Below are 19,115 nucleotides of genomic sequence, written 5' to 3'. Positions count from 1 at the left end.
CCTCCCTTGTGTCACATGGCCTTCCCTGGGATTGCCACATGGCCTGCTGGATTTGGAATTTGTTGATGGCAGGGCCTGGCGCACCGGCCTAGGGAGGAGTGTGAACCTCCTGGACTGAGAGTACAGAAAGGGTGGCCCAAAGGACCACTGGGAAGAGAGGGAAGGGAAGGCTGACCTGGTAAAAACCAGCCAAGTTCCCCTGCAGGGAGTGGCCTTGACACCAAAGGTGAGCTGGAGCGGGGCCAGGTCAAAGGGCAGAGGAGGCAGTGGGGCAGAAGGAGCAGCACATGGGTGTGCAAGGGAGCCAAGAGCAATGTGGAGGGGGAAGGAGGCCCACCACGCAGGGGGCCGCTGTGAGGTGGGGACCTCATTCCAAGCCAGGAGAAGGGGAGGGGGGTGAGGGGATTCGTGTTTAAAAAGCTTGAGCTGGCTACTGCAAGAGGACCAGCTTGCAGATGCCCTCCTCCCTGGGTGCGCCCTGTCCGCCCAGACACCTCCCCCTCCTCCTGGGGGCCCCCCTCCTACCAGGTACCCCCATCCTCCTAGGTGCCCCCCACACGCAAGCACTCCCATCTCACCTTCCCATGCGCCTCCCCCACACCTCCCAAAGTGCCCCCGCACCCCTCCCCCTTCTCACACACCTCCCCACATGCTCCCTCCACTGCACCCCTTCCGGCTCACCTCCTGCTTCCTCCCCACACACCCCTCCCATTGCCCCTCACACCCCTTGTGTCACCTCTGGCCCTCCAGCCTCCTCACTTGGGAGCAGGGCCACATGACAGTGGTAAAAATAACTCTGTCTGATGGTGTGTGAATGGGGAGGGGAGCCAAGGGAGGCTGGGCCCCCACAGTAGGGAAGGGAGCCTCGGGGTTGAGGGCAGGGAGGTGGCGGTCTCCTGAGCTCTGGAGTTCAGTTACGAGCCCCCCCCATTCCTGCCCCCCCCACACTCCTGCCCACCCGCCCCCCCAGCCTTGCTTACACGGCTGCCTCTGGCAGGCGCGCAGCTGGTGCCAGCAGTGAACCAGAGCAGCTGGAGGAGCTCTCATAGGGTAAGCAGCCCAGCGGGCCTGACCGCCAGCACACTGGGTCCCCCTCCAGGCTGGGGCCCCTACTTCTCCCCCACCCACCCACCTTGACCCTGCACTCTGTCCTCAGGTCCCAGCTGCCAACCAGGACCAGCCCCCGCCCCCCCGCCCCCCACTGCCTGCTGTCGGCGCCCTCAGTGGTGCTCCTTCATCCTGTCTCACTGGCCTGGTGCGTGCCCCTCATCTCTACTCTGCGGGGGCTTCTCTGAGTCCCTGTCCCCATGTCTGAGCCCCCATGGCGGGCACGGCGGCAGCGAGCAGGGGGCGGCCACAGCGGGTGAGCATGCAGGAGCACATGGCCATCGACGTGAGCCCGGGTCCCATCCAGCCCATCCACCTCATCTCTGACTTCTTCCCGCACTTCTACCCCTTCTCGAGGCCCACCCTGCGCGCCCCAGGCCCGCGCCCTGCAGTGACCCCCGCCCTCCGCTCTGCACCTCAGCCACAGCCCGATCCAGAGCCAGAGGGAGACTCAGACGACAGCAGTGAGTAGCGGCGGGAGACAAGGGGGACACCTGGGCCCAGCCCAACCACCGGGGAGGGCAGGGCAGGAGGCATGGTGTCATGGGGGGCGAGGGAGGAGCTGACCCTGCCTGCCACCTGCCCTTAGCTGTCCTGGGCACCCTCGAGTTCACGCTGCTTTTTGATGCGGACAACAGCGCCCTGCACTGCACGGCTCATCGTGCCAAGGTGAGGATGGGGGCAGGGGTCCCTGGCCCATGGGCCTGGGACACAGGCCTGCCGCACATCCACTGTCTGTTCTCAGGGCCTCAAGCCACCGGCCTCAGGCTCTGTGGACACCTACGTCAAAGCCAACCTCCTTCCGGGGACCAGCAAGGTGAGAGCGAGCCCCAGCCCCTGCCGCTGTCCCCGGGCCACACACCAGCGTGGAGCACCCACCTGGCCCTGCCCTGCTCCTCCCCATCAAGGCCCAGACGTCAGGCATGGAGCTCCCCATTGCTGGGATGTGCAACTGGGGGCCCTATCAGGGAGGCGGGCCAGCGTGGGTCCCTGGGGCCCGAGGAGGCCCTGACCCACCTGCCTGGCCCCCAGGCCAGCCAGCTGCGGACACGCACGGTTCGGGGCACCAGGGGCCCTGTCTGGGAGGAGACACTCACCTATCACGGCTTCACCCGCCAGGATGCCGGGCGCAAGACCCTGCGGTGAGCATCGGGCTGGGCCTCCAGAGGGCAGGGTGGAGGGGGGCTTGCCTGGCCAGGTCTGACGTGCGTGGCCACCAGGCTGTGCGTGTGTGAGGACCCCCGGCTGCGGCGACGGCGGCGGGCGCCTCCCCTGGGGGAGCTCCGGGTGCCCCTGAGGAAGCTGGTGCCCAACCGAGCCCGCAGCTTCGATGTGTGCCTGGAGAAGCGGAGGCTGGTGAGTGGGGCGGCGCCGGGGTGGGACTCTGGGGGCCGGGGACCATATGAAGGGGGAGCTGGAGAGGGGAGGGGCAGGGAGGGGGCCTAGGCAATGTCCAACCAGGGTGACTGGGCTCTCTGTTTTTTCAGACCAAGAGGCCCAAGAGCCTGGACACGGCCCGTGGCATGTCCCTGTATGAGGAGGTGGGTAGGACAGTGGGACCCAGCAGGGATGGAGGTGGGCAGGCCTGGGGTGGTCCAGGCTGGAGTGGGTTAGGCAGGGACAAGGGTGGGCTGGGTAGGGGTTCAGGCCCACGTGGGCTTGGAGAAACGGCGGCCATTTCCCTCATAGGCCTTGTGAGCGCTCATAGCCCTGGGGAACAGCCAGTTCCCAGTGGCTGGTTGGAGAGGGTGACTCCCCTGCCAGGGCAGCCCAGACTTGCTGTGGAGCCCTGGGACAGCAAAGCCCTCAGTGGGCAGAGGTGCAAGCCACCATGAGGCAGAGGCCGAAACTGGGGGCGTTTGTCTGTGGCCCCACCTGGGAGGGCAGGTCAAGGTCCAGGAGACAACGCACAGGGGTGGGGCTCCCTGGCTGCTAGGTCAGCCCCAGGGGCAGGTAGCCCTAGCCAGGCCCTTGTCAGGAGGCAGCGAAGGTGACTACAGGGGGCCCCAGGGGAGACCAGAGACCTGGCCAGAACCCCTGGGGCCCGGCAGGGACGTGGCATCCGCAACGTGGTGGCTCCTCTTGGACAGAAGGGCCAGTGCTGCTGCCCTGCCCCCTGGTGGAGCCACAAGTTGGTGCAGCTGCCAGTTAGCCAAGGCCAGGCAAGTTCCAGCGAGGTGGGGCCGGCACCCTGCGACAGCCACTTCCTGTCCAGACCCCAGATGCCGCAGCACCAGGGTGCACAGTGGTCACTCACGGGGCCCTCCCTCACTGAGAACTGGCTGCGAGCGAGGGGGCTGGGCTCCCTGCCAACCGAATCCCATCCTCCATTAAGTGTGGGAGCAGCACGTTCTTCCCAGGCGTCCTCCGAATCCTTTCGGAAGCACCAGGACCAAGCATGGCAGAGGACATTCAGAATCTGGTCCCTGGGGGACAGGGGGTGACAGGGTGGTTTTGTAGCTGAAGAGACCCACACGTCCCTGGGGAGAGCACAGCCTCTTAGAGCTGCTTCTGTCACGGGGGCTTGCCTTGCCGGAGGGTGGTTGTAGGCACTCGGTGCGAGGCCACTTAGGAAGCTCATGGCACATCTGTGGCACTCAAGAGACATCGCATCCCTTCCCCTCCATGACAAAGATGCACCGAACTGACCAGTCACGTGGCCTGGGCAAGCCCCTCCCCTTCTCAGGCGCTGGAGGGTACAGCTGACCTGTAAGTTCTCTTCCAGGGCACTAGGCCAGTGACTGATTTTGGAAATTGAATCATGAAAAGAAATCGTTGACCCCTGATTTCTTTGCAGCCAGTCTGAGTTCTCCCATCCGGGCTGACACGCCTGGGTGGGGGGCTTTGGGCCACACCAGGCCTGACCCCCACCTACCCCTGCAGGAGGAGGTGGAGGCAGAGGTGGCCGAGGAGGAACGTGGGCGCATCCTGCTGTCACTGTGCTACAGCTCTCAGCGGGGTGGCCTGCTGGTGGGCGTGCTGCGCTGTGCCCACCTTGCCCCCATGGATGCCAACGGCTACTCGGACCCCTTCGTCCGCCTGTGAGTGCAGACAGGTGGGCAGAGGGGGCCCACCTCTCCAGAGCCACATCTAACACAACCCCATCCTCCCCAATCAGTTTCCTGCATCCAAACGTGGGCAAAAAATCTAAATACAAGACCAGCGTTCGGAGGAAGACCCTGAACCCCGAGTTCAATGAGGTAGGACAGCGCCAGCTGGAGGCCGTCCTGGCCTCTCGGGGGTGGCAGAGGTCAGCGTCCTGGCTCAGGCAGAAAGTGGAGGTCCCAGTTAACCTGAGCCACTCACCTGCCTGAGCCTGTTTCTGAAGCTCTGAAGAACCCGAGGCCACCTCCTTCCTACCTTTGTGCCCCCGGCCCCCCCACAGGAATTCTTCTACGCAGGCCCAAGGGAGGAGCTGGCCCAGAAGACGCTGCTGGTGTCTGTGTGGGACTATGACCTGGGCACGGCGGACGACTTCATCGGTGAGTGGGAATGCAGGGGAGCTGGGGTGGGGGCCTAGTGGGCTCCCACATGGCTCCTGACCCATCTCCCAACCCAGGCGGGGTGCAGCTGAGTAGCCGGGCCAGTGGCGAGGGCCAGCAGCACTGGAGTGAGTGCCTGGGCCACAGTGACCGCCGGCTGGAGCTGTGGCACCCGCTCGATGGTGCACCCTTCCAGCTCAGCGACTAGCAGGGGTGCCCAGCTCTGCTCACCGCCCCTCACTCAAACTGACCCACGGATGTCTCCACGGAGCTGGGAGGACCTGGGGCTGCCTCACCCACCGTGCCCAGTCCCTAGTCAGATTGTTTCCTCCCTTCCCTTCCTTCAAATTCACCCCACTGTCGGATCATGAATCAAGAATAAACCTCTCCTCTGAACCAGACCAGAGAGCCTGTGCTTTCCCAGCCCCTCGCCTTGCAGGGAAGACTGCGCCCCGTTCTCCTTGCTCCACTCTCCAGGACCTCAGGCCTGGACCCTAGGCCACAGCTTTCCCCTCACCGCACCAGGGAAAGCCGGCTTGCCTGCCCCTGCTTCCTGCAGTGAGGGATGGCTGCTCGGGATGGTCTAGGACAGGCTGGCCCACAGGAGGCCACGGTGCGGATTCACAACATGACCTTGAGCTGACCTACCCCTCCAAGCCCCCAGCTCTGTCTGGCAAACAGGCCTCCCTGAGTTGTGGCTGCGGGTGGCAGGGTGAGGACAAGGCCACAGAGAAGCTGCGATGGAAGAGCAGGCAGCATTTGCTTTATTGTCCAACTCTTGGACAGACAGATGCCAGCCCAGGGTGGCGGGCTCAGGAGGCAGCTTGCCTGGCCTGGTGCTGCTGGGCAAACCGATGCATCCGCTCCTCGAGCTCTGGCCGGAAGTGACGGATCAGGCCCTGGGGGTGGGAGGCACTGTGTGAAGCGGGGTCTGAAAATCCCCCAACGCCCTGGGCTCCCAGCGCCCCCACCCAAGCGGCACACAGCAGGGCAGCGGGTACCTGCACGGGCCAGGCGGCCCCGTCGCCCAGGGCACAAATGGTGTGGCCCTCTATCTGCTTGCTGATCTCCCAGAGGGAGTCGATCTCGGCTGGCCGGGCGTCCCCCCTCACAAAGCGGGCCATCACCTTGTTCATCCAGTCCACACCTGCAGCCGTGGTGGCAAGACAGGGCCTGACGGTCTCCCCCAGGCAGGGTGTGGAGGGCAGCACTTGAGGGGTGCCTGCCCCACGCGGGGTGGGCTAAGAGAAGCCATGGCAGGCTGGGAGGCAGTAGCTATTTATCCAGGGTCCCTTGTCCTGTGTCCGACCTGGGCCCAGGGTGAGTCACAGAGAAAGCCACCCCCCGGCCCAGGGTGCTCACCCTCGCGGCATGGGGTGCACTGGCCACAGCTCTCGTGCTTGTAGAACTCAATGAGGCGGGCGATGGCTTTCACAATATCTGTCTGGGGTAACAAGGGACAGTAAGCAGCCCCCCAAGGCCTGAGCCTCAGCCCTCCAGCAGCACATCCTCCTGATTCCAGTGGCATCCTGGCCACCTCCACCATCCTCCCCGGGGTCCTGCACGGCCCAGACCCCACGGGCATTCCCACCGATTGCAGCCTTGCTCCCCTCCTCTCCCACCTCACTGTAACTCAGGCTGCAGGAACTGGGACCCGAGAGCTGGCAGGAGTTCTCAGAAGCCCAGGAAGGGGTGCTAACCAGGCTGGCATAATGCAGGGCCCGGGCGGGGGTGTGTCCCAGCCCTTACCGAGCGGTCCATGACGATCACGGCGGCCGTGCCGAGGCCGCTCTGTGCCTGCACCAGCGCATCGAAATCCATCAGCACTGTCTCACACACGGACTTGGGGATCAGTGGGGTGGACGAGCCGCCAGGGATCACAGCAAGGAGGTTGTCCCAGCCACCGGTGACACCTCCTGGGACCCCAATCAGTCCCCAAAAGGACGGATGGTCAGGGCTGGGGCTCGCACACCTGCCTAGTCCTGAGCCCACGACCTCTGTCAGCGCCCACCCCAGCCCCGGCTCCTGAGGCCCTCCCACTCCTGGCTTTCTTCACGGACACGCTGCCCCGTCCCCCACCCGGCTGGCCCCAGGCCTCACCGGCATGCTTTTCAATCAGTTCCTTCAGCGGCACAGACATCTCCTCCTCCACAGTGCAAGGGTGGTTGACGTGGCCAGAGATGTTGAACAGTTTGGTGCCCGAGTTGCGCTCGCGGCCAAAGCTGGCAAACCAGGCACCCCCGCGGCGGCAAATGGTCGGGGACACAGCCACTGTCTCCACATTGGCCACAGTTGTGGGGCAGCCAAACACTCCTGTGGGGGAAATGAGACAAGAGACCAGTGGCAGCCAAGGGGTGGGGACAGGTTGGGGCAGTTTTCCCGGGAGTGGGGTCGTCCCAGGGTCTTGCTCCTGTAGCAGAGCCCCCCTTTCACCTCTTTATCATTCTCACCGCCCAGTGGACCCCAAACTCCAGCAGGAGCTGCACTGCCTTGTGCACCACCCTGCCTCTAGCTCCTGGAAGGAACCTGGGTGTCTGAGGTTGGCGCAGAGGCTGGATGAGGGACTGTAAGGTGGCACTGGTGGAGTCTCTCTGTTGTTACCGCCCCACTCTCTGTGTCTGGCCCCCAGTCCAGAAGGAACTCAGAAATTCCCTAAGAACAACCAATGGGGACCTGAAGCCAGATCCCGGACTCCACAGGACAAGGGTCAGCATCAGGCCAGGACTCACCCACGTCTGCAGGGAAGGGTGGCTTCAGGCGGGGCTTGCCCTGCTTGCCCTCAATGGACTCGATGAGCGCCGTCTCCTCTCCGCAGATGTAGGCCCCAGCCCCGCGCACCACGAACACATCAAAATCGTAGCCGGAGCCGCAGGCGTTCTTGCCAATGAGACCAGCCTCGTAAGCCTCTCGGATGGCCACCTGTGGGACAGGGGGATGAGGGCACCATCCTGAGAGCCCAGGGACACTGCGTTTTGGAGGGAGAGGTCTAGGCTCAGTGAGCCCATCACCAGGATGGCCCCAAATACTGCTTCTATAGTAGAAGAAAAGACCCTATAGATTTTTTAAATACACGTAATAATAATAACACTTATACGTAATGCTCCTATGTGCCAGGTGCTATTCCCATACCCCTCATTGCTGCTGTTGAGGAGCCTACTGGAAAGGTGTGAGACTCTGGCCCAGAACCAATTGCTGCAGGCGTCACCGAGCTGAGAACTCCTAAAATGACCTCTTGACCCTTTTGCAGGAAAAATGCCCGAGTGTGAGTTCCCTGGCGCAATCCCACCCAGGAACCCTGGAGTCCTGGAAGGCCTCCCAAGCTGAGGCTCTGGAGTAGCCAGGAGGAGCCCAGAGAGGGAGGCTCTGGGGGCCACATCCTGTTCACCACACATGCAGGAGGGGTCACCATTCTCCCAGTCTGACCCCAGACAGATCAGGTGCTCAAATGCCAGAACTGCGATGCAGGTAAGCGGGCGTGTAGTGCACACCGAGTACCTCCCCCCGTTGACGTGCCTCCCCTGCCCACCTGCAGATTGGAGGCCTCATTGTAGAACTCCCCGCGGATGTAGATGTAGGCGGCACGGGCGCCCATGGCCCGACCCCCAACCAGGCAGCCTTCCACCAGCTTGTGGGGATCATGGCGCATGATCTCCCGGTCCTTGCAGGTGCCTGGCTCCCCCTCATCCGCGTTCACCACCAGATACTTGGGCCTGTGGGGCCAGCAAGTCAGTCAGGCTACGGGGCCACCAGGGCTGGCCCTTCAACCACATGCCGCCCCACTTCACCCAGGGAAGCCTCAAAGATGTCTCCTCTGACAGCCAATCTCTCTCTGCCCTCCCAACATGTTCCCAGGGGCTCTGCTTGCTCACCACCAATGACAGAGAGCTCACTGCCTATTCCATCTTTGCGTGGCTATGACCACAGGAAAGGTCTTTGTTCTGCTCAGTCCAAACATCTCTCCTTGCGCTTTCCCGAGAGCCCAGACTCTGCTCTTGCTCACAAAGAGCCTTCCTGAACCTCCGCCACATCTCTGGGGCCAAAAGGAGGCAAAGTAGCTAACGTTTATAATTTGCTTTCTATGTGCCAACCAATGTGCAGGCCAAAAGCTGTACAAACATTCTCTCTTTAATTCCTGCACAATATTATATCCATGTACAAAAAAAACCCCAAAAGAACTGAGGTTCAAAAAGGTCAGGAGACTGCCCAAAGGTATGATTAGTAGAAAGCAAAGCTAGGAATGACTTAAGTCTGCCTGAGTCAAAATCTTGTGTTGATTCTGCTACCCCTCAAATCTCTCCTGAGGAAGACCAGAGAGAAGTGAGTCCCATCTACTTAAGCTCTGGTAACATCTTACCACTTCCTTCACTCTTAGTTTCCAAGGAAAGAGCAAAGGCCGAGGCAAGCTCCAGCCACCCCAAAGGCTCTCCTGCAACCCCATCTCTGCCTCCCTACACACACCTGCCATCGGAGGGCTTATTCATGAAGCTCCACTTGAGGCCAGTGGGGAAGCCAGCGCCTCCACGGCCCCGCAGGCCCGACGTCTTGACCTCACCCAGGATCCAGTCAGGCCCCTTCAACAGGATCTCCTTTGTCTTGTACCAGTCACCTCGGCTCTGGGCACCTTTCAGCCTGGACAGAGTGGGGAAGGCAGTGAAGGGGCGGCCCTGCCCCAGGAGCCATCAGGCTAAGGGCACAGTCTCACCTCCAGTCATGGCGGCCATACAGGTTGGTGAAGATGCGGTCTTCATCCTTCAGCGAGCCAAATGAGGTTTTCTTGGGTGCTGTCTGGGGACACAGAGGGTCAGAAGGCCCAACAAAGCTCTGAGGCCATGAAGGGCCAGGCCAGAAGCTAACGACTCTTGGGTCCCCCTGATTAGAAGGGGCTGGGCTGGGGAGACAGTACAGGCCTAAACCTCAGAACCTTTCATATCAGCACAGGTACCACCGCCACTTAGTAAGCACTTCCTGGTTAGCAGGCACTAGGCTAAGCATTTTACATCCAAAACCTCATAACCCTGAAACGGGGATGATTTCCCCCATTTTACAGTGGAGGAAACTGAGGCTCAGAGCAAAATGAACTTATGGAAGGGCGTGCAGCCAAAAGCAGCAGATGGAATCCGAGCTCAGGTCTGTCCCTGGCCAAGGCCCGCACCTGAATCACAGGACCATACTACCTCCCTGAACCCAGAGAGATGTCATGGCCATTTATCTGTCTGGCTGTCCTGCTGGACCAAAATCTGGTTAGGCCAGGGCCTTATATTACTAACTCTGCTGGAGGCAAAATACATTTACTGATGGGAAAGAAACGCCTCACTGGGGCTGGGACACAAAGGTGATGGAGGGAGAGCCACTTGGGATAAAACTGATGAGGAGAGGTGGAGCCCGGAATTCCACATGACCCAGTGGCCAGCGCCCCAGGAGAGGGCTAAGGGGACCTGGTTCCAGGCTCCCATCCACTTAAAAGCCACTGCAGGGAGCAGAGCGCTGGACGGGGAGTCAGTCAGGCGGTGCACATCCCTCTCCAAAGCTGTTTTGTGCATCTGTAAAATGGGGCAACGACTGCCTCAGGCACTACAAAGCTGTGGCACGGGAGGAATGAGACAAGGACGCTTTGCCACCTGCAAACCTCCCCGTTCGGCAGCGGGGCTGTTAAATTAAGGGAAGCCAAGGAGCCGGAGGGCTGGGGGGGCGTCAGCTTCCCGTCGGGACTCGTTCCTCGTCTACTCCCAGGCCGGAGCGACCACCTTCCCGCCGGGCTGGGGAGATGAGGCGGGCGCTCCAGAAGGCACTACTGACCGAAGGACAGCGCGCGCAGAGGCGCAGCAGCGAGCCCCGGCCCGCCAACACCCCTAGCCTGAGCCGGGCCTCACCGTGTCGCTGCTGAAACGCACAGACACCCGCGCGGGGAGCGACCCGCCGAGCAGCCGTCGTGCCGCCAGCATCGCGGGGGCGAGCCCAGTCACCTCCCGCTGTCACCTTCACGGCTCTGACGCTCAGGAACCGGCGCGACTCAGACGCTAGGCGGCGCACAGGAAGAACGTCACGCGCTTTGGCGCTGGCGGCGCGCCCAAGCTTCCCTGCGCCTCTCTCGCCCCGCCCTCGGCCCCGCCTCCTCCCAGGAGGGCGGAGAGGCCGGAAGTGGACTCTCTGGCGCTGAGGCTGCTGGGAGATGTAGTCTCGCCGACCTTCGGTTTGCCTCCCTCCCTCCGCGGGGCTAGCGCTTACTCCTTTGCTTGCTGGCTCGGCTTCTTTCTGTTCGCCTGCGGAGCCCCCGCCTTTCAAACCCCAAGTAAACAAACTTCGCGTGTCCCTTCTGCAGGGTTCTAGTGTTTCCACTTTCTATAGGTTTCGCATTTAGTGTGTACCTACTGTATGCACAAGTGTATTGCAGGGGGGAGGAGAAATCAGGCCAGTTACAGTCCGATCCCCTTGACTGTGTTGTAGTTATTCTGTCCTGGTCCAAGCCCTCCCAGACTGTCATTTCCCCCACCTCGGGGCCCCCTGGGCTCGGGAAGATTGCCCATTAGCAAGAGAGAGCAGAGGCAGCTCCAGGGGCAGGCTAGGTTGTTGGTAGAGGTCTTCCCGGAGGAGGTGTGTCTAGAGTCCTAAGTGGGGGTAAGGCCGAGGGGGTGGAGATGGTCAGTGGATAGCACATGCTCTTGCGTGTGCTGCTAAGCTCTCCAAGCCGTGCCCTCCTTAGCCTCCGTCAGGAGAGTCCTGCACTTGGAGCTCCTGCTCAAAATCCAGGAGTGGCCCCTACTGCCTTCACAAGCAGGCCCTGGCCTGGCATTTAAGGAGTCCGCCCCTCCCCCGCAGGGTCATCAGGCCCAGGCCACATCACGCCCCCTCCCCCCCACGACCGCTTCCTCTCTGGGCTTTAGGACGTTAGTGTGGCTGTCTCCCCTGTGCGGCTGCTCCCCTGACCTGAGGCCATCTGTCCTTTGGCTCCTGGTGAAGTCCTGGAAGCCTGATTCACTCTTGTCTTTTTCAGTCCTCTGGAACTCCTTGGCCCTGAGACCTTGCGCCGGTCCCATGATAAGGTATCTTTCTGACTTTCTCTTCCGAGTTCTTCTATTCTCTTGTCCTGTAACCATCATTTCTTTTCTCTCTCGAAATGTGCTATTTACGAAACTCATTTGCCCTTATTTTCTCATATGCTCCTAGCAGCAGTCCTGGATAGTGTTAACTCCGTTATATACATGAAAAAAATGGAGACCCATGGCGTTTCATCTCTTGTCAGTGGGCATGAAGCTGCTGAGTGGTGGAACTGGAATCAGACCCAGGCCTTTCTTCCTTCCCAAAGTGCCCCGCACACAGCAGACCCACAGAACGACTGACATACATGTGACAGTCATTGCGGGATGTCAGTGGTGTTCCCAAAAGAGGTGCCAAGAGCATTGGCACCTTGTCTGAGGTCTCACAGATGGGTAGGGCAGTACCAGGCCCAGGGCCTAGCAGTCCTGGCTCCCAGCCTCAGGCCCCTCTCCTGGGCAGGGAAAGAGATTGCCCAGGCAGAGCTGGAGATTACACAGCTAATCCGGGGCTCAGACCTGAGTCCACGGATCTCTCCTTCTGGGGCAGGAGAAGTGGGGCAGGATGGAGCCAGAGGGTAGATTCCTAACTCTTCCCTCCCTAACTAGGTCAAGGGAACAGCAGGCTGTGGGGAGCAGGCAGCCTGGGGATGCTGCGGATGGGGGAAGGCTGGGCGTGGGGTGATGGGAAATGGAGAGTGAGGAGCAGGACCTCCTGTTCATCCAGCCCAGGCTCTGTGCCAGGCACTTGCCATGTGTTATCCCCTTAATCTTCCCACAACCCAGGGCGTGGGAGTGATGAGCCCCTGTTTTCAGAAGAGGACAGAGTGTATGAGCAACACTGAGTGGCCTGCCCAGGATGGCACAGCTGCCAGAACTCGGCCTGACGTCTTCTGCATCCCCCACTCAGTCCCCACCCCTCTGGAGCACCTACTTGCCAGGCTCCTCAGTGTCACCTCCCAGGAAGCGCTCCTCCAAGGTGTCACAGGCCCTGGCTCTCACCTCTCCCTCCGCACCTGTCCCATTCTGCGCCACCGTCTGCACCTGCCTCCCCCAACAGCCTCCAGGCCAGAAGCCTCGCTGTCCCCACATCCATTGAGTCCTGCCAACCCGAGCTTTTTTGAACAGTTCCTGTTCCTGTGCCCTCAGGCCCCGCCCCATACCCACGATCTGTCAGCTTTCACCTGGAAGTTTGCAAAGCCTCCTTGAGGTCTCCCAGCCTGATTCTTGGCCCCTCCAGTCCTTTCTTTGCACGTGGAACAAGTGGGATTGTTGTAAAGCTCAGATCTATTTTACCCCCTCCCCTGCATAAGACCCTTTGTGGTTCCCTAGAGTCCTCAGGACAAAGCCGGAGCCCCCTGACCTGGCACTCAAGGTCCTGCACAGACGGCTCTGCCCCCTGAAGTGGAGGGAGAACCATTCCTCTACCCTCTAGGTCCTTCTGGCTTGTCTAAGAATTAAATTGACATGAAACAGAATAACAGGAGAAAATCAAACCAGTTTAATAACATGTATACACGGGAGAAACCCAGGAATACTGAGTAACTCGTCCAAACGGCTGAAGCCACTGCCTTAAATACCATCTTCAGCTAAAGACAAAGGAGGATGTTGGGGGCAGTGGTTTAAGGCTTCGAAGGGGAGGAAGGCAATTTCCATGGAGATGGAAAAGCAAATGTTTGCTAAACCAATGTTTGCTGGGCCATCTATAGACCATGTGAGGAGAGACAGAAAGAAAGGGAGAGAGAGACTGAGAACTTTGATAAAAATGGGCTTAGCAAGGATCCTCCTGTCTACCAGACCCAGTTTGTATTATGCTATAGTGAGCTCATGGTATCAGCTCCTTCCTGGAACAGGCCTTCTGTCTTAAATTCTTTTAGGTGGTTAGGGGGAAGGCGAAAGTTTCTTTCAGAGTCTTTTGTCCGTAATTAATAATCAAGGCAAAGAGACACATTTTGGGGTGGGCAATTCTGATCCTCCTCACCACACAAGCTGGGTTTGCCTGGGACAACTCATCTTCCTCCTCCTGAGGAGCCCCTGGGATGTCGCCTCCCCAGGAAGCTTGAGTAACTATTGCCACAGGTGCAGTGTGACTACAGCATGATGGGATCTTCTCTCTTCCCGGACCCCCCAGCACAGAGCTTCTCAAGGGAGGTGCTTACTCACTATGGGAACCTAATTTTATATTTGGAAAATGAAACAACATCAATGTTTTTCCTTTGCTAGAGATGTAAGAGACACAAAAAAGCAACAAGAAAGTAGTAACATGTTTTCACTGCCCCGACTTAATCTCCATTGTCATTTTTGCTTTTTGGTTTCCACTCTGTTTTCTAGGTGATTCAAAAACATTTCACAGTAGCATACGAATAGACGGATCCTTAAAAATTTAGGCCTTAACAGAAAATCTAAAGTGCCTCTGCCCCAGAGCCAAATGCTATTGAATCCGCTATTATCTTCCAATCCGTTTTTTACCTTTACTTGTACATGTGCTTACCCCCAGAAAAATATGAGCATTTGGTGCTTTTTATTTGTGGTAACGGTTTCTTGCTGTAACACGATTCTTCAGCTTGCTTTTTTTTTTTTCTTTTGTGAGGAAGATTCACCCTGAGCTAACATCTTTGCCAATCTTCTTTTTGCTTGAGGAAGATTGTCGCTGAGCTAACATCTGTGCCAATCTTCCTCTATTTTATGTGGCATGCTGCCACAGCACAGCTTGACGGGCAGCACTAGGTCTGCGCCTGGGATCCGAACCCATGAACCCCGGGCCACCTGAAGCACAGCGTGCAGACTTAACCACTGTGCCACCGGTCCTGACCCTCAGCTTGCCTTTTGTTCATTCAGCTCTGTGTTTTTGAGATTTGTGTTGACACAAATAGATTTAGAAACATGCATATCTACAGGTAATACCAAAGCTTCAAGGTGAAGCAACTGGATTCAAAATCCTGCTTCCATCACTTATTACCTCGATGATCTTATGACCGGTGCCTCAGTTTCCTCTAGTGGGAAATTAGGATAACACATACCCAAAAGGAGTTTTGTCTGTCAGGGTTGTTGAGAAAAGTAACAGAGCAGTGCCACACACACGGTAATGCCCAAAGAGTGTTCACTCAGTGCACTGAATTACAGATGAATTTGGAAAAGGCCCACATCTTTACAATACTGAATCTTCCCACCCCAGGAATGATGTCACTCCTCATTTTTTCAGATCTTTTAGGTCCTTCACTAAACATTTAGAATTTTTTTCTTAAAAAAAAAATCTGGGGGCTGGCCCCGTGGCCGAGTGGTTAAGTTCGCGCACTCCGCTGCAGGCGGCCCAGTGTTTCGTTGGTTCGAATCCTGGGCGCGGACATGGCACTGCTCATCGAACCACGCTGAGGCAGCGTCCCACATGCCACAACTAGAAGGACCCACAACGAAGAAGATACAACTATGTACCGGGGGGCTTTGGGGAGAAAAAGGAAAAAATAAAATCTTTAAAAAAAAAAAATCTGCACGTTTTTAAATATAGCAATTTTTTTTTTTTTCTGAGGAAGATTAGCCCTGAGCTAACTACTGCCAGTCCTCCTCTTTTTGCTGAGGAAGACTGGCCCTGAGCTAACATCTGTGCCCATCTTCCTCTACTCTATATGTGGGACACCCACCATGGCATGGCTCTTGCCAAGCGGTGCCATGTCCACACCCGGGATCCGAACCGGCGAACCCTGGGCTGCCGAGAAGTGGAACGTGCGAACCCAACTGCTGCGCCACCAGGCTGGCCCCCTAAATATAGGAATTTTAAGTGATGTTTTTGTGATCTGTGTTCTGGTTACATTTTCTGATTGGTTACTGTTTATGAATAGAACACTATCGGTTTGCCTTTATTGATTATCTGGATCCTTTCATGGACTCCCCTGTCACAAAAGTTGGTCCATTGAAGCTTTTGTTTATTTATTTGTGAGGAAGACTGGCCCTGAGCTAACATCTGTTGCCGATCTTCCTCTTTTTACTTGAGGGAGATTGTCACTGAGCTAACATCTATGCCAATTTTCCTCTATTCTATGTGGGACACTGCCACAGCATGGCCTGACGAGCCATACTGGGTGCGCGCCTGGGATCTGAACCCATGAATCCCGGGCTGCTGAAGTGGAGCGTGCAAACTTAACCACTATGCCACCAGGCCAGCCCCTAAGCTTTTCTACTTTCTATGTGGATGATCATATTGTTAAGAAATCATGAGAGTCTAGTATCTTCCTTTCTAATATTGAGTGTCTAGTTTCTTTTTCTTATTGCACAACATAGAGCTCAGAATAAGGTTGAGGGGCTGGCCCGGTGGCACAGCGGTTAAGTGCACACATTCTGCTTCAGCAGCCCGGGGTTCACCGGTTCGGATCCTGGGTGCGGACATGGCACCGCTTGTCAAGCCATGCTGTGGCAGGCGTCCCACATATAAAGTAGAGGAAGATGGGCACGGATGTAAGCTCAGGGCCAGCCTTCCTCAGCCAAAAGAGGAGGATTGGCGGCAGATGTTAGCTCAGGGCTAATCTTCCTCAAAAAAAAAAAAAAAAAAAGAATAAGGTTGAACAGTGGTGGTAGTAGTGAGCATGCTTTTATGGGGTGTGACTCTCATAGAAGCGTGTAAAGGCTTAACATTAAAGTCTCCACTTCCACTTGTTAGAATTTTTCTTCCTCCGTGTCATTATATGTGCCTTTAGATTTCCTCAGGCCAGCAGCTGGCTGCTCAGAAACGGAATTCCTGTGAGCGGCTGCCGCAGGAAGTTATCGCCTCCTTCCATAGAACGTCTTGTTCCCTCATCAGTCAGAGGGCTTTCCGGACACTTGCTGCAGCCTGAGGAGTGACCTTTAACCTCCAAGTGGCTTGCTTATACACTGTGTCGTGTCAGGGGTTCCGGGCAAGAAAAGTGAATTTCCCTACCAGATCTGGGCGGGGCTGGGCCCATTGCCCAGAGGCTCCTTGGAAATGAGTTTCTCTTTGCATCGGGCGGGAAGGTAAAACGCATGCGTGTGTGTGATGATTGTCATGGCAACCTGTAAGTATGAGCTTTGCTGAGATTTTTGGTAGAGATGTTGATTAGATTAAGGAGACTCCCTTCCAAGGCACACTTTTATCGTGAAGGGGTGCTCTGTTTCAATGAATGCTTCTTCTAGATCTCAGGTGATCACACTGTTTTTCTTCTTAATTAGATCAATCTCTTTTTCTAATCTATCGAACTATTGTTGACCTAATGGGGCAGCAGAGTGAGGCAGCTAAGAGAACAGATTGAAGTCAGTTGGAACTAAATCTTGGGCTCTTCCACTTACCAGCTGTGTGGCTTTGGGCCAGTTCCTTGACCTCTCTGTGCCTCACAGCATCATTGCGGTGATCAAATGTTTTAATCTCTGTAAAGTCCTTAGAACAGAACGTGGCACATAGCAAGTGCTATGTAAGTGGTTGCTGCTCTCATTTTTCATTATTCTGGGGACAAACGTTTTGGTCATGCTGCAATATTCTTTCATTGTACTGCTGGATTGGTTTTTACATCAATGCTCATAAGTGAGCATAGCCTATGGTTTTATTTTCTCCAGGGGATCTTGTCCAGTTTTGTTAAAATGAGGTGGGCCACTTTCCACCTTTTCCTGTGCAGTGTAGGAGTTTGCTAAGGGTAAAAATGATCATATCCTTATGTGTGACTAGAACTTATGGTAAGACCGTCTGGAGCTGGGACCTCTGCTTAGCGGCAGTCTGACCACTGTTTCCATTTCTTTTATGGCTGTTTGTTTATATCCTTGAGTCAGTTTTGAATACCTATATTTTTAAAAGTTTTTTTTTTTAAGATTGGCCCTGAGCTAACATCTGTTGCCAATCTTTTTTTTTCCCTTCTTCTCCCCAAAGCCCCCCAGTGCATAGTTGTAAATTCTAGTTGTAGGTCCTTCTGGTTGTGCTCTGTGTAGGACGCAACCTCAGCATGGCTTGATGAGTGGTGCCCAGGATCTGAACTGGTGAAACTCGGGGCCGCCGAAGCAGAGCACGTGAACTTAACCACTTGGCCATGGGGCTGGCCCCTAAAGAATGTTTTCCTTTTCTAATATGGGTTTTTCCTTTTTCTAATATGAAATATTTCTCTGTATCTCTTTTAAGGATTTTTGCCTTGAGGTCTGGGTTCTCTGATACTACAATTGCTACACAAGCTTTCTTTTTATTAGTATTTGGTATTTTTTTCTTTTTATTTTCAGTTTTTCTCTTGCTTATGGAATGCCTCAAAAACATCTAATTAAATTTCATTTTGTTTAATTTTAATCCAATCAGTGTCTGTCTTTTAAAAAGAGAGTTTGACCCATTTACATTTATTGGTATCACCACTGGGACTTACATCAGCCGTATTAAATTGTGTTTTCTATTTAGCATTCTTTTTCTTTCTTTCTTTCTTTCCTCTCTTTTCCTGTCTTCTATTGAATTAATTGAGTTTTCTTTGTGCTATTCCCTTCTCCCCCACTATTGGTTTGGAAGTTATACATTTTATTTCTATTTTTAGTAGCTCCCCTTACTTTGTTTTTTTTTTTTTTTTTTTTTTTTGAGGAAGATCAGCCCTGAGCTAACGTCAGCTACCAATCCTCCTCTTTTTTGCTGAGGAAGACTGGCCCTGAGCTAATATCTGTGCCCATCTTCCTCTACTTTATATGTGGGATGCCTGCCACAGCATGGCTTACCAAGTGGTGCCATGTCCACACCCAGGATCCGAACCGGCGAACCCTGGACCGCCGAAGCAGAATGTGTGCACTTAACCACAGCACCACTGGGCCAGCCCCTCCACTTACATTTTTAACAGTCATACTTCAGTTTCTTTTTTCCAGCAAAAGCTAGTTAATATGTCTGTCCTCCTGCTGAATATGAAACACACAAACAAACGGAAAAAAAACAGGCTGTCCTGCTTCCTTCCCCAATTCTGCACTCCTGTCTTCTGGATTGATCCCATTTGTGACCTGGCAAGGAGGGCATTTCTGGCCCCCTGATTCATGCCGCTGGTGGAGACCTGGCCTCAGTCACGGGGTCTCTCAGCTTTGCTCTCCAGCGCTGGGTACAGACTGAGGACCTGGCCCCAAGCCCTGTGCAACCAGCCTGGCTGTGTTCCTGCTTCCTGGCTAAGACACAAGGCTTCAGCTCCCACCCCGGGCTGTGAGTTTCTTCCTGTTTCTTTCCTTCAGGGAGAGGCTTATTTCAAGTCTACACAGAATTCCCTTTTTCATTTCTGTGGCTGAGATTTCATTATTAACATTTTTTTCCTTTCTGATTTTGATGTGTTTGAGAAGAACAGGCTGAATTTCAGGTCGTACGCTGCTATCTTGAACTGGAAATCTCCATGGTCCCCCCCCCCCCCATTCATTCAAACTCAAGAAAGTAAAGTTGATCAGTCGTGGTTGATGAGGCGCACATAGGACAAGGGGTGTGCATTTGGGGCGAGCAGCACAATTAACGATGCGTACGTCCCAGGTCTCCCTCCCTGCTGTCCAGTGCAGGGTGCCC

The 19,115-nt window shown here is 56.1% G+C and overlaps 2 protein-coding genes across 13 annotated transcripts; one reads left to right on the top strand and one right to left on the bottom strand.

The window, feature by feature from the left end:
- The first annotated feature begins 23 nt into the window (after positions 1 to 23).
- Positions 24 to 4,990, top strand: DOC2G (double C2 domain gamma). Of its 12 annotated transcripts, none has more exons than XM_070230111.1 (13): positions 24 to 226; positions 998 to 1,050; positions 1,157 to 1,363; positions 1,465 to 1,571; positions 1,697 to 1,776; positions 1,853 to 1,924; positions 2,140 to 2,249; positions 2,328 to 2,463; positions 2,595 to 2,648; positions 3,991 to 4,148; positions 4,226 to 4,307; positions 4,493 to 4,589; positions 4,667 to 4,990. In XM_070230111.1, exons 3-13 carry the CDS (start codon positions 1,308 to 1,310, stop codon positions 4,795 to 4,797), a joined length of 1,083 nt encoding a protein of 360 aa, XP_070086212.1. In that variant the 5' UTR covers positions 24 to 226; positions 998 to 1,050; positions 1,157 to 1,307; the 3' UTR covers positions 4,798 to 4,990. The 12 variants fall into 12 exon arrangements, with proteins under 12 accessions (XP_070086212.1, XP_070086210.1, XP_070086214.1 ...); XM_070230116.1 differs by having other exon boundaries at positions 65 to 226; positions 4,509 to 4,589; XM_070230109.1 differs by having other exon boundaries at positions 34 to 226; positions 1,157 to 1,571.
- Positions 4,991 to 5,330: 340 nt separating this feature from the next.
- On the bottom strand, positions 5,331 to 11,173 carry NDUFV1 (NADH:ubiquinone oxidoreductase core subunit V1). Its single transcript, XM_005598348.4, has 10 exons — positions 10,460 to 11,173; positions 9,292 to 9,374; positions 9,048 to 9,218; positions 8,116 to 8,299; positions 7,319 to 7,508; positions 6,690 to 6,902; positions 6,339 to 6,505; positions 5,952 to 6,033; positions 5,591 to 5,736; positions 5,331 to 5,488 (listed from the first exon to the last, which is right to left on the bottom strand). The coding sequence occupies exons 1-10, from the start codon at positions 10,529 to 10,531 to the stop codon at positions 5,402 to 5,404; spliced, it is 1,395 nt and encodes a 464-aa protein (XP_005598405.1). The 5' UTR covers positions 10,532 to 11,173; the 3' UTR covers positions 5,331 to 5,401.
- Between the last annotated feature and the right edge of the window lie 7,942 nt (positions 11,174 to 19,115).

The sequence above is a fragment of the Equus caballus genome, chromosome 12 (genome assembly GCF_041296265.1).
Source record: "Equus caballus isolate H_3958 breed thoroughbred chromosome 12, TB-T2T, whole genome shotgun sequence".
Classification (NCBI taxonomy): Eukaryota; Metazoa; Chordata; class Mammalia; order Perissodactyla; family Equidae; genus Equus; species Equus caballus.
Note: the sequence above shows the minus strand (reverse complement) of the source record. Positions and strands in the feature narration are given on the sequence as shown.

Excerpts from the sequence above, each read along its gene's own strand:
- DOC2G (XM_070230109.1), top strand. The coding sequence starts at position 1,322 with ATGGCGGGCACGGCGGCAGCGAGCAGGGGGCGGCCACAGCGGGTGAGC. Across the intron at positions 2,250-2,327 it reads GCCGGGCGCAAGACCCTGCG|GCTGTGCGTGTGTGAGGACC; the intron begins GTGAGCATCGGG and ends CGTGGCCACCAG. Across the intron at positions 2,649-3,990 it reads GCATGTCCCTGTATGAGGAG|GAGGAGGTGGAGGCAGAGGT; the intron begins GTGGGTAGGACA and ends CTACCCCTGCAG.
- NDUFV1 (XM_005598348.4), bottom strand. The coding sequence starts at position 10,531 with ATGCTGGCGGCACGACGGCTGCTCGGCGGGTCGCTCCCCGCGCGGGTG. Across the intron at positions 6,506-6,689 it reads ACTGATTGAAAAGCATGCCG|GAGGTGTCACCGGTGGCTGG; the intron begins GTGAGGCCTGGG and ends TTGGGGTCCCAG. Across the intron at positions 6,034-6,338 it reads TGATCGTCATGGACCGCTCG|ACAGATATTGTGAAAGCCAT; the intron begins GTAAGGGCTGGG and ends TTGTTACCCCAG.